General features: G+C 34.5%; 1 protein-coding gene across 28 annotated transcripts in view; it reads right to left on the bottom strand.

Moving 5' to 3' along the window:
• Positions 1 to 13,006, bottom strand: part of WNK1 (WNK lysine deficient protein kinase 1) — a 150,508-nt gene that overhangs the window by 43,307 nt on the left and 94,195 nt on the right. For 27 of the 28 annotated variants that reach the window (XM_025461714.3, XM_025461695.3, XM_025461697.3 and 24 more), the window contains exons 5-8: positions 7,405 to 7,493; positions 5,184 to 5,403; positions 3,001 to 3,334; positions 1,927 to 2,114 (exon numbers count right to left, since the gene is read on the bottom strand). In XM_025461714.3, the coding sequence (XP_025317499.1) occupies positions 1,927 to 2,114; positions 3,001 to 3,334; positions 5,184 to 5,403; positions 7,405 to 7,493 (831 nt within the window). Of the gene's footprint in view, positions 1 to 1,926; positions 2,115 to 3,000; positions 3,335 to 5,183; positions 5,404 to 7,404; positions 7,494 to 12,437; positions 12,815 to 13,006 lie in introns of those variants that run through there. The other variant, XM_035706847.2, reaches the window with a different exon arrangement.

Below are 13,006 nucleotides of genomic sequence, written 5' to 3'. Positions count from 1 at the left end.
CTAAAGAGTAACTAACAATTTTCCAACATATCAGAGATTCAACCTAAGTTTATAAAGTTTGAGGTGTCTTAACATGAAAATTTTAATATAGCTAGAAAGCAGTACACCTAATACTGTAGTAAGGTTGTCTTGAGCAAGTTCGTTACTTACTTTTAGGTATTGTGAACTGTGTTGCTAATTATATTTCCTTTTCCAAAATTGGCTGCAGAGAATGCACTGAGCCAAATTTGTGGCCTACCAGTAGCAAGTACAAGATCATCATACTTAGTTCATTCCTAGTTCTATTTTTCTCCACCCTTGTTTCTTTTTTACCCTAATTTTTTTATTCCATATTGATACATTGTTGTAAGCCATAATAAATTCTTTCTGTGGTAAGAAAGAAACAGAATCATAAAATTTAAAAAAATCCTCAATATTTAGTAACCCTTCATGCTACCTCTACAGAATACTGTCATTAAAAGGCAAGACCGTCAGTAACAGTCTACTTTTAGAGCATCAACCAATACAGCTATGTTTGCGGCTCAAATATTTAAAATCTTCATAAATGATCATTCTGTTTCCTTCTCTCAGTAGAGACACCTAATGTTCATTACCCTGTGATGCAGGAAGCCAAGATATTAAAAATAGTTTTAAAAAATCTAGTTATTATGATCCACAAAAAAATCAATGTAAACAATAGAAATGAACATAAATGCTGACAAAAAATATATATCAGAACAAAGAAACATCTACATAGTCTTTATAAATTCTTCTACCTTACTTAATGATTTTAAAGGTCAGAAAAGTAGACTGTTAAAACAGTGTATTAGTAGTTTATGTTACTGTGGCCATTCATCTTGAGACCTAGCCACTGCAGGACTGATGAATGGACTCTGAAACAATACAAACATCTTTTATTCCAAGTTGTAGGATAAAAGAACAGAGCAAGCAGAAGTATTTTCTTAAAGAGAGAAAGATTTTCATTTAATGCAGAGCAGAAGTTCCGTAAAATTCAGATTTAAAAGCTTTCTGCGAAAGAGAAAATATGTCTAAAGATCTCACTAAACAAGTGCTATACAGTGTCCAGTTGTTCTCCAATTCTTCCCTGAGGCAGATGATATCCTTTATTTACCTCTGAAGACTTCACGCAGGGCCAAAAAAAGAAATGAGGTATTACCTGATGATCTATTTAAACATTTTATCTATGAGAAGAGTGGCTAATATAAAACAGGGGCTGTGTCTGTATGTCTATATAAATGCATAAAATATTTCAGGAAATAATCTCCATAAATTGATTCTGAAAATAAATCTGTAATTAAACAATACCAAATAAAGAGAAAAAGCAATGAACATATACTGGGGAAGGAATTTGTGTCCAACACAGACTTTAAGGCAGGAACACGCATAGCAACTGATGGTTAACTAAACACAAGCGCTAAATTAAATGGTCATACAAATAAAGGATTCCTTCACTCTGAAGTATTAACATGCAGCATTCTATAATTGTTTGAACATCTTACCTGTGTTTTATACAGTAAGAAATCTTACAAGAAATGCTCAGTAATACTTTTAGTAAGAAAGCTTTTGAAAACTCTCCTTGTGCCCATCCCCAAATCATTCCTATGTCCAACTTATGCTGCTTTGAACAGTTTCAACTCTAAAATGCTAAAGAGAGCATTATCTTTAATAAATGCAGATTAGTCTAAGTCTTGTACATAGTTTCTTCACATACAAAGTTCAGCTAATTCTCACATGTTAATGTTATGTCCTAACCTGCCTGAACTACTCTCATTGTACTCTGTAAGAAACCTACTCCCTTCAGAAATACACCATTTACGTTTTCTACTTCAGATTCATGCTATTGTTTGGATAGTAGAAAGAATGTGAATTTAACATGTATCTATCGGCTTTTATTATAGGCTTACACTCTCTTATGCAGTTACTTACCACACTTGAGGGTGGATAGACCCCATGGGGCTGAGATTGTGCCTGGACAACAGAAGCTGTATGCCCTGGGAGTGTGCCAGTAGAATGTGCCTGTTCATGCTGGGACCCATATGAAACTGTCTGTTGGCTGCTCACTCGAGATTCTGTGAAGACAGAAGATCCTTGACCACTGTCAACAGTCCCGTCAGCTGAAGAAGAAATAAATTGTGAAAAAACAGAGAAAAATCACAAAAAGGAGGTTTATATTTTCCCATCACAAACCCAGACTTTCTTTTTCTTTGGGGTTAGATCTTCTTTGCAAAGATCTGACCTAAATAAAAAATAAATACTAGTTTTTAATAAGTAGGGGTCTATGCTTAAAAACATGAAGGATCCATATGGGAAAAAAGTTTTGATGTCTTAAAAAAAAACAACTTCATAGCTATCATAGAATCTTATTGTCTGAAGAATAAGGAAAATAAAATGGAATGCTGTTAGCTGTAAGTTTGACACACCTTTCAAAGTCTTAACTTTGGGGACCAGTGCATTTTTTGTGTTAAGCAGGTAGTTTAATCAAAAACTAGTAACCTCATTAGTTTCTACTTTATATGTTATTGAGCTTTGCTAAAAAAGCTGAACCTGGCTAATGGGTTCAGTTACAAATAGCTAAGATAAACTTGTTCATTTTTCATTATTAGTTACATTTCATTTTATTTATTTTTTGTAGATGTAAGTTTTAAAAAAGTTTTAATTTAAATTCCAGTTAACATACAGTGTAGTATTAGTTTCATAATTATATTTTATTTTAAAGAATTGTGAAAGTAGAAATCTACAAATTGGAATTTTCAAGATGTTGGAACCTGTAAAATTATTTTACACTCTAATCACATTTTCTTATCTTTTTAGTCTATTAGTGATAGATGGAGGTGATAATCATTTGACACATGGGAAAAGGTAGGGTGGTAATCATTTCAAATTTCTTATATGATTGATTTATGATTCAAACCAAGAGGCCAGTGCAAAATGATGAACAAGAAGTTGAAAAGTCAATTAGGGGTATCCTTAGCATACCTGTGCACATCACAAAATACTTACATAATACAGATATACTAGTTTGTTGGTACTGTAGCTGTTGATGTTGATCTGCCTCAGGTTCTTCAGGTTCTACTTGCGTAGAAACTGAAGCTGAAGTGGTAGAAGCAGTAGGCACGCCAGTGCTGACAGAAGGGATCTGCTTGACTCCTGCCTGGGAAGTACTTGATTGTTGTTCTACCTGCTGTTTGAGACTGCCCTCTTCCTGCTTTCTTTTTTCTTGCTCCTCTCGAACCAACTGCCGCTGTTCTCGTTTTCTCTTAATTAATGATACTCTATCTTTGATGGCTTTTGCCATGGTCTTGTGATCACCTTCACAGACGTACCCAGACTCTACCTACAAGATACAAGAGTGCATTAGGAAGCAGAAGAAAACAAACAGAAAACAAAAAAGGCACCTTTAGGGGAAAAAAAATAAGAAAGGGGAAAGAGAAAGACCTCTCCAAGGACTGGCCTTAACCAAACTGTGAAATTACTTGTCTGCATCATGCATTTCTCCATTTTTTTTGTAGATACTCATGGGGTGGGTGCCATCATCTCTGTAGAAACTCTTAGGGTAGGTGTACCTTCACTTCTTACAACAACAAAACAATGGGGAACCTAAAACCAAAGTTTTTTTTTTTTTTAATTTTTCTTACAGATTTTATTTATTCATAAGACATAGAGAGAAAGGGGGTGAGGGGCAGGGACACAGGCAGAGGGAGAAGCAGGCTCCATGCAGGGAGCCCAACGTGGGACTCGATCCCGGGTCTCCAGGATCATGCCCTGGACTGAAGGTGGCGCTACACTGCTGAGCCACCTGGGCTGCCTCCCAAAGTTTTTAAACCAAGTAAGGCTCTTCTACTCTAGTCAATCTATTTTCCCCTTACATGTAACTATTAATGTTAACTTGTGTTGTTTTTACTTCTTTTCCCTAGGCAATAACTTAACCAGATAAAACAATTTTGATAAATACATGAAAGTTAAAAATACACACACACACAGACACAAATCTCTAAAGGTATAAAAAACTAACAATTAAAATAAGTATCTCTTTCATACCTGACCCCTTCTCAGAAGCAACTTCTATCAAATGGTTCTGATAAATTCTGGTAGAGAGTCTATGAGTATCTCTGCATATTAACAGTTTAGACACTATGGCGAGCCTAAAATTGGTAGTGCTTCCTTTCTGAAAAATGACCTTTTAGACATACTTCAAAAGATGATTCACCAAAGGCTGCCTACTAATAATTGATCTTAAAAATTCCCTCAAAGTAAAAACAATTCATGATATATTTATAGGGTTTATCCAGATGACTGATCAGATGTTATCAGTATTTAGAAAATATAACTTGTCATTCTAACTCAGTAGGTTTATATAAATTAGGAGTCATTCAACCTCACAAATGTTCGCATTACTTCAGAATGCATTCTAGATCTACTCATCCATCCATCTATCCATCCTAATATATCTTCTATGTATCTTTTCCTCAAATAAAAAGAACTTTGGGGGCCACCAATCAACACAATTTTGTATCTATGAGATCTTCCACCCACAATGCTTCAGAAACTTTTTTGCTCAACATTACTGTTTACTTATTTTATTTTTAAAAAATATTTATTTATTTATTTATCTATTCGTGAGAGACAGAGAGTGAGGCAGAGACATAGGCAGAGGGAGAAGCAAGCTCCATGCAGGGAGCCTGATGTGGGACTTGCTGCCAGGTCTCCAGGATCACGCCCTGGGTGTGCGCTAAGCTGCTGAGCCACCCAGGCATCCCAACATTAATGTTTATAAATCTACATCAATTTTTAAATAGTGGATCAACACTAATTTACTATTTCTTTAAAAAATTTTTTAAATTTAAATTCAATTTAATTAACATATTAGTTAATAATTAACATTATTAGTTTCAGAGGAAGAATTTAGAGATTCATCAATCACATATAACACCTACTGCTCGTTCCATCAAGTGTTCTCCCTAACAGTTAAGAGTCTCTTATTGTTTTAGAGATTTTGTTTCCTACAGTTAAGAGTCTCTTATGGTTTATCTCCCTCTGTTTCCATCTTATTTTTCCTTCCCTTCCCCTGTGTACAACAGTTTTGTTTCTTAAATTTCACATATGAATGAAATCATATGATATTTGTCTTTCCTGACTGACTTATTTAGCTTAGCATAATACCCTCTAGTTCCATCCACATTTACCATTTCTTGAGCAACATCTTCCGGCACATCTCTTTCCAAGTCAAAGGAAAACTCAATAGCTTCATTGTCTTTGTATTTTCCCTTTAATTTCTTAATATCTTCAATACGTAGCCATAACTTAATGGCTATCTTTTCTCCATCATCTTCTTCTGCTAATTCTACCCGTACCCCTGTTTCCTCCTGGAAGAAGGCATGGTTCAAAAGGTCTTTGATAGAATACCTTCCAAAGAGAGAGAAATGAAACAAAAAAACAAACAAAATGTCATTAGATTGAAAATATAATTTTCATGTGCGGCTGATTATTGTTATGCTTGGAATAATATAGGCAGACTATATTGAAAAAAAGGAAACTTTATAACTCATTACTACATGAGTTCCATGTGAATAGTCATTATAGTTTTACTCTGAAATTATACAACATCAGAACAATTTCATTTATAAATAAGAGCTGAAAGCTAATACTTTTTAATCTAAGTGATCTAATCTCTTATTGGTTAACAAATAGCAAGTAATACACAAAATATCATAGCTTCAAAATACATACATAACTTATGCAGAATTTATAGTTAGCAAATATTCCTCTTATTTATGATCCCCTCTGATCTTTGACCAACATCCAATGAGGTATTTTCTGATTACTAGGAAATAGAGGCTTAGAGAAAGTGAAAATCTTGCTCACAGTTATAAACCTCAACTGGTTGAATCAAAATTTGAAACTAGGTTTTGTGATTTCTAGTTCTTTACCTTCTACTACAACTTTGTTTACTGATATAAATTCTCTCAATTCCTTGGTCAACAATTTGTGTACTAGGTAAGAAGTCTGATTATGGAATAATCTTCTTTAGATAAATGGTTTCAAAGAACCAGTAATCTAGTAAACTGCACCATCCAGAAAAGAAACAGAGTAATATGTTCTAAGACTGGAAACAAATATTCCTTTGTTTATAGTAAAAACAAAGAAACAAATAAACAAAAAATTCTTAAATTAAGGACTCTCCTTTCCAAATGTATATAAAATTAGAAACCCAAACTAAAGTTCTACTAAACAGCCTTACAGATCATGATGTTAAGCTCTTCCAAATAACAATGTTATGAAAAGAATATGAGACTGGCAAAGTGAAGACCCTGAATTCTTTAATTTGGCTGATATACTTGATCACTCACATTTTTTAGGAACTGGATTACACTCAACTTACAATTTATATTTATACTGGCTGGTCTACTTTTTCTTTCTTGGAGGGTGAGGGTAGATTATTTTTAAAAAGCAGACACTGGATCTTTGCCATGCCTAACGGGTGATGAATCAGCTATGACAGATCAGATACTTGCCACTCCTCTGAGAAGAGTCCTGTTAGTACAAATGACTAAGCCAAAATCTCCTCCTAAGCTTTGGGCAAAGTTGTCTCTTTTTACTGAAAGGCATTTTGATGTTTGTTCTTCAATTCTGGCATAATGAAAGCAAATTAAGATGTGTAGAGTTGAGCTGATTTTAAAGAGCCAAGATTTTATTTCACCTTTTAGAATTCAATTGGTAAAAAAGTAAGGAACAAATCTGCTGGTTAGAGAGAAACTGAACCCTACTGGTTTCATAAGTCATGTGGACGCTACAAGTAATTAATTCTTACTGAATGTAGCAGCTATGTTTAAGGTGGTTCTGGTTTATGTAAACTCTACCATACCACATTTTAATAACATTCAGTGTATCAAATCTCAACACTGCCTTAAATGGACAGAACTCTACTTTTTTTAAAAAAAAAAGATTAAAAAAAATTTTTATATTATTTTTTAAGTAATCTCTACATCCAACATGGGGCTTAAATTCACCATCCCGAGATCAAGAGTAGCATGCTCTACTGACCGAGCCAACCAGGCAGCCCCAGAACTTTTTTTTTTTTTTTTTTGAAGATTTTATTTATTTATTCATGAGACAGAGAGAGAGAAAGAGAGAGAGGCAGGCCGAGACACAGGCAGAGGAAGAAGCAGGTTCCACACAGGGAGCCCAATGTGGGACTTGATCCCGGAACCTCGGGATCATGCCCTGAGTCAAAGGCAGATGCTCAACAACTAGCCATCCAGGCTTCCCTAGAACTCTACTTTTAAAGATATTATGTAAGTAGAGAAATTAATCACAAGTATTAAGTAGTTTGGATTGAGTACTGTATTCAGAGCACATCATATTTTAGGTTTTTAAGCAACACCTAAATCAAAAGTGGAAACTTACCTTTCATCTTTGTTTTGCCTTATGCATCCTTCAATAATTTCCTTCACTTCAGGAATTGCTACTTTGTCAAAACTGGCTGGCTTTACTCCCTGAGAAACATAAAAATAGCAAAGGAAACACATTAATAAAGGCAGGTTCTTTGAACTTTGATTTTGAATTGCCTCTTAAGGTTCTATTAGATTGCCTTCTCACCATCCTGGCTTTTTTCTGATTTGCCTGAAGGAGCTGGTCCATTGCAGGGTCAGAATTGGGTAGTGGCAATTTAGCTCCCACAAGAAAACAACAAGGAACAGTCAGACAGTGGGATCACTTACTTCCATGGCCTCTATATGTAGCTAAGGAAAAATTTAAGCTGTTGTCAATATCTTCTGCTGTTTCAGGTAAAGGAAATTACTGGCTCAAGAGAAGGGCCAAATGTTCTAACTGGTTAGAAGATCTTTTGTGCAGCCTTGTTCCCTAACACATTAATCAACACAGTATTTAACCATTTTAAACAGTGAATCCATGAATGGGCATGAATTCACATGCTTAATTTGGCAGGTATTCTATTACCATAGTACTCTTTAACAAACTCAACAGAGGAGGTAAGGATTTGGGTTGGTTTGGCATGATAACAGAAGAACAAATTGTCTTGTACATATGAAACATAAAATGAAAAGTGATAAACCAGGCCCATATAAAAGACAAGGTTTCTAATTAATTTCAGAAGAAAATTCAATACCACTATTTTAGGTAATACTATACAGTATCCTAGTAGCATTTTAGAACCTTCGTAACATGTAAGTTTTTTGCAAACAAAAATTTCAGCCATGTGTGGAAAATATACGTAAGATGTAACAAAATACCCCTGCTGAAAGGTGGAGAAAACCATTTCATTTTCTCTTCCCATCGTGTCTAAGTAACCACATGGATTGATGCATCTGCACTGATACACTGTCCAAGTGGCAGTGTTAAGTCTATAAACACATAAAACGCAGAGAACGGGAAATAAGGGAAAGGGACTAGAAAAGTCAGAATATAGCATATAAATTTTAATCACCTATTGTCTCAGTGACAAGACAGATTAAAAGAGAATTAGTGATCATTTGATAAATCACAGAAATGCATGTAACCTCTCAGAGATTGAAATGAAATGCATCCAATGGTTAGCACTTTGTCTTTAAATACTGGAGTTGTGATTGGGTAAGTCTCATCAATTACTCAACTGTGTTATTCAAAACTCCTGATTTGGAGGATTCTACCTCTCCCTCTAGGGATAACCTTCCACACCAAGGAACTGTAAGTAGGGCTGACCCTAAAGTTAAATCCATGCATTTATGCCCCAACATATCTCAGCACTACCTGGGTCTTTTACCACAATCTAGGACACTGATACATATATAAGAGACTTGTGAAATATTTATGTCCAAATATAACATGTATTATGTATATTTAAATGAAATATATAACTTTCTCTTTTAGCATTTGACAAAATTTTGACGGTAGAATGAGTAAAGTGGGCAGATGGATGATGGGATCTTTCTGTAGTGCTTTCACCACCTCAAACAGCAACTGGAAGAGATGTATATAAACAACATGACCCAACCATTAGATTTTCTTATAAATAAAAACTGCAACACATATTCTAAATGATAATATAGAAAACATAAAAGGTTGCTTAACTGATTTTAATAACATGACATAAAGCCCCTACAATTGATAGAATCCTATACAAAATATAGGTGAATACTGTCTTCTTTTAAAAATATAAAATAGGACGTGAAAATAGGCAAGTTTCCATTAAATAAATGAAGAAAATTAAATCAATCAATCAATCCATGCATTTAAAAGGTTAGTTTCTAAATACTGACTAAAAGTTTGTATTTTCCTCAATTTTCTTATTTTTCAAAAACAGCTTAGCTTTCCCAACTGGTCTTTGTCTTCATATAATAATTCTAATGAGAACAAGAAAATAATGTTGCTGAAGCAAAAAGCTGCTTTACTTCAGCAAGCTGGTTGGGTATTTCAGACTAAGGCTTAAGAAAATAGGAACTGTTTTAAGAAAAAAAAAAAAAATGATGACATACCCTAAAAGTTCTCTGATAGTGGAAACACGGAGATTTTGTTTTATGTTTGTTTTTAATGTTGTGTAACAAACATGTATAACTGTATAAAAGCAAATTTTAAAGATGCTATTTATAAACAATGTAGAGAACAATCTAAAATATATTAAGTTTGTAGAACATTCACTATTAGCAGAAAATTATCTAAAAGAATGTTCTTTGGTAAAACTGGACACTAAATACATATTTGGCCTTTGCATGTAAAGACAATCCAAATATTACAGGAAACTGGATAAAGAGAATATAGAATATGATTAGGAGAAATGCTTCTTCATCTATAAACATGTATTTTAGGGAAATGTAGTTTCACCTGCTGTCAGTAAAACTACATATTAATAAGACACACATACACTGATTATATTAAAAGACTCTTCTATTCCAATTTAGCACAGACATCTTGGAAAGATGATTTCAGATTCCTTGTCTATCAAGTAGGGATAGTATCTGTCCAACTTCACGGCAGCTAGAATCAGATGTATTATCCAGACTGAAAGCTCTTTGAATTACTAAGTTTGCTTTTGAATTCAGAGGCAATCACTGAAGATAATAAAGCTTAGGTCTAAAAGGAAGCAAAGAATTCTCTTGAAAAATAATCACCACAATCTATAGTGAACCTACTTTCATTCTTGGTTGTCTTTATTTTTTTTTAAATTTTTATTTATTTATGATAGTCACACACACAGAGAGAGAGAGAGAGAGAGAGAGAGAGAGAGAGAGAGAGAGAGGCAGAGACACAGGCAGAGGGAGAAGCAGGCTCCATGCACCGGGAGCCTGATGTGGGATTCGATCCCGGGTCCCCAGGATTGCGTCCTCGGCCAAAGGGAGGCGCTAAACTGCTGCACCACCCAGGGATCCCTCTTGGTTGTCTTTAAATAATACTCTTGTTAATCCTACCCATGCAAACATACACACACACACACACACACACACACTACTTTACAAATAGGAATTCCTATTTACAAATAGAAATACTAGTTGAACAAATGAGCTATGTAAGGTTATAACAGCAAAACCAGCAACTGTGAGTCATAAACGCCTAGAATCTACTAGGTTAAGCTGCTTTCTCAACCTATTTAAGATTCAAATAGAGAAGACTCCATACCAACGCTATCTAACATTCTGACACCACTACCAACTTAAAAAAATGTATTGCAGGTACCAAGGGAGCCAATAAAACTGAGATATACCTTACTAGTCCAGTAGCTGATATTAAAAGATTAATGCAGTTTATGGCTACCCACTTAGATAATGAAAAAGGTAGAAGAAATTTCAGCTACCAGTCAGCTACTATCAAGCCAGCCAGGATTATCAAAACACCTAGCAGAAGTATTCTGAATCATTTTGAGAAGAATATATGGGGTTGTATACTGAAAATGATCCCCAAAATGTAAAAATGAGCATGAAACTTCACCCCCGAAAGTGACCTTACAAAAAAGTCATCTGGGACAGACATATCATAGAAAGCTGCTTAAAATAAACAAGTACAGGTTTTGATACTTTCATCATACTTACAGGTTTAAGAAATGAAAGAACTCAATATATTTTAAAATATTTTTGGTAACTGTTGACTTTTTAAATTAAAAAAAAAAAAAAAGATCCAGATTATTCTAAAACATGGTTTTAAGCACCAGACAGAACAAAGTACTGATGAGAAAATATTTGACAAGATTTCATTTTCATCTTTTTCCCTTTCATATACTTCAACAAAGATAATCAACTTTAAAATCCTCTTAATGTAACCCCTTACTTCCTGATTTAACTTCACTAAGTACTACTCTAGTCCAGTTTCAACCAGTAAAGGCAAAGTTCTGCTCACTTCTTCTGAATGAGGGTTAAAAACCCAAAACAGAAGAGTACTAAGGTAGACAAATTGGGCTAATACATTACACATAAGAAAAATCTGGTTAGAGACACTCCCTCTTATTCCATTTTTCTACAGCCAGCAACCCACTGGCTCTAGAAATATTCTTGCTTAACTTTTGTAATTCACAGGATCCCTCTTTAGGCAAATAGTGCTATGTTATGTTTTTTTGACATGGGAGAGTAGCATGTTTCCCTCCATTAAACAAAAGTACTTCTTGAATATTTAATGTATATATCCATTTACTTCTGGGTTTATACAAAATTATATGTTCTCTTATTTTTTTTTCTAAGATTTTATTTATTTATTCATGAGAGACACACACAGAGAGAAAGGCAGAGACACAGGCAGAGGGAGAAGCAGGCTCCCTGTAAGGAGCCAGATGTGGGACTAGATCCCGGATCCCGGGATCATGCCCTGAGCTGAAGGCAGATGCTCAACCACTGAGCCACCTAGGCGTCCCTATATGTTCTCTTAAAACAAAAACAAAGACTACTTTTGTGCAATTTTAGAGTACAAAAAACAAAACAAAAAAACCCAAAGACAAACAAAAAAAACCAACAATTGTGACTCCCCCCAAAGTTACATTAAGAGTTGATATGCTTATAAAATGTTGATTTGAACCAAGAAAAATGAAAAACACATACATGCATTTTATAGACTCAGTTTTCCTTTGAATTCTATTTACTTATAGCTTGCCAACTAGCCTGCTTGAAAAATGATTCATAATATAGTATTTTCTGGTTCAATATTCTAGCTCTTAAAACTGTCAGTACTTGCTTCTTGCTTATTAAAAGCTCAGGTTTCAAATGTGTTAGGGTAACATTTATCTATACTTTCATAAAAGTAAAACTCTTCCTATCTATCTATCATCTATCTATTTTTTCTTCCTAACAATTTAGAATTGAGAAAAGCCTCCTTCCCCCTCTACAAAATGTAGTGGAAGTTAACTAAACCACAAAACTTCAAGTGTTTTAAAAGCCATTCTAAAATAAATAATTTCACATTGCTACATATATTACCAAATGGCTACAATACACCTTTTGTATATATCAGAAATTCTTACCCACCTCATTTACACAATCCTTTTGAGGGCAGCAGCAGCAATGAGAATTTATGATGACAAACACTGAGCAGAAGTCTTTCTTTGTAAAATCCATCACAAAAGACAAAACAAACTTGTTACAGTTAGAGGAAAAGGGAGGAAATTGATAAAAATGGAAATTAACAGTAAATTAGCCTACAGCATAAGCAAGGCAGACATCAAAGTCAGACTGAAGCATAGTTTCTTGTTTAACACTAGCCATGCTTCTCCAACTTTCAGACATGAGTGCTCTGCTCAGCCAATTATCTACTTATTCTCGATCAGCCCTTTAAACAATTCTACATGCTGAAAAGCAGGGACACTGTTCTGCTACTGCTCCTCCTGCTTTTCCTCTAAAAGCAACAGAGCCCAAGGCAAGCAAAAGGAGATTTTTACTTGCTCAAAGCTCCACCCATTATATCCACAGGATCTGCCTCCTTGACATCAAAACCCACACTAGAAATCTATTTATCTAAACACACTCCCTCACCCCTAATCATGTTGGAACTATGCTTTTAAAAGAAAAGGGGATTAAGCTCAACAACCAAAATGTAA

This window comes from Canis lupus, chromosome 27 (assembly GCF_003254725.2).
Source record: "Canis lupus dingo isolate Sandy chromosome 27, ASM325472v2, whole genome shotgun sequence".
Classification (NCBI taxonomy): Eukaryota; Metazoa; Chordata; class Mammalia; order Carnivora; family Canidae; genus Canis; species Canis lupus.
This window is presented reverse-complemented; position numbering and strand designations above follow the sequence as displayed.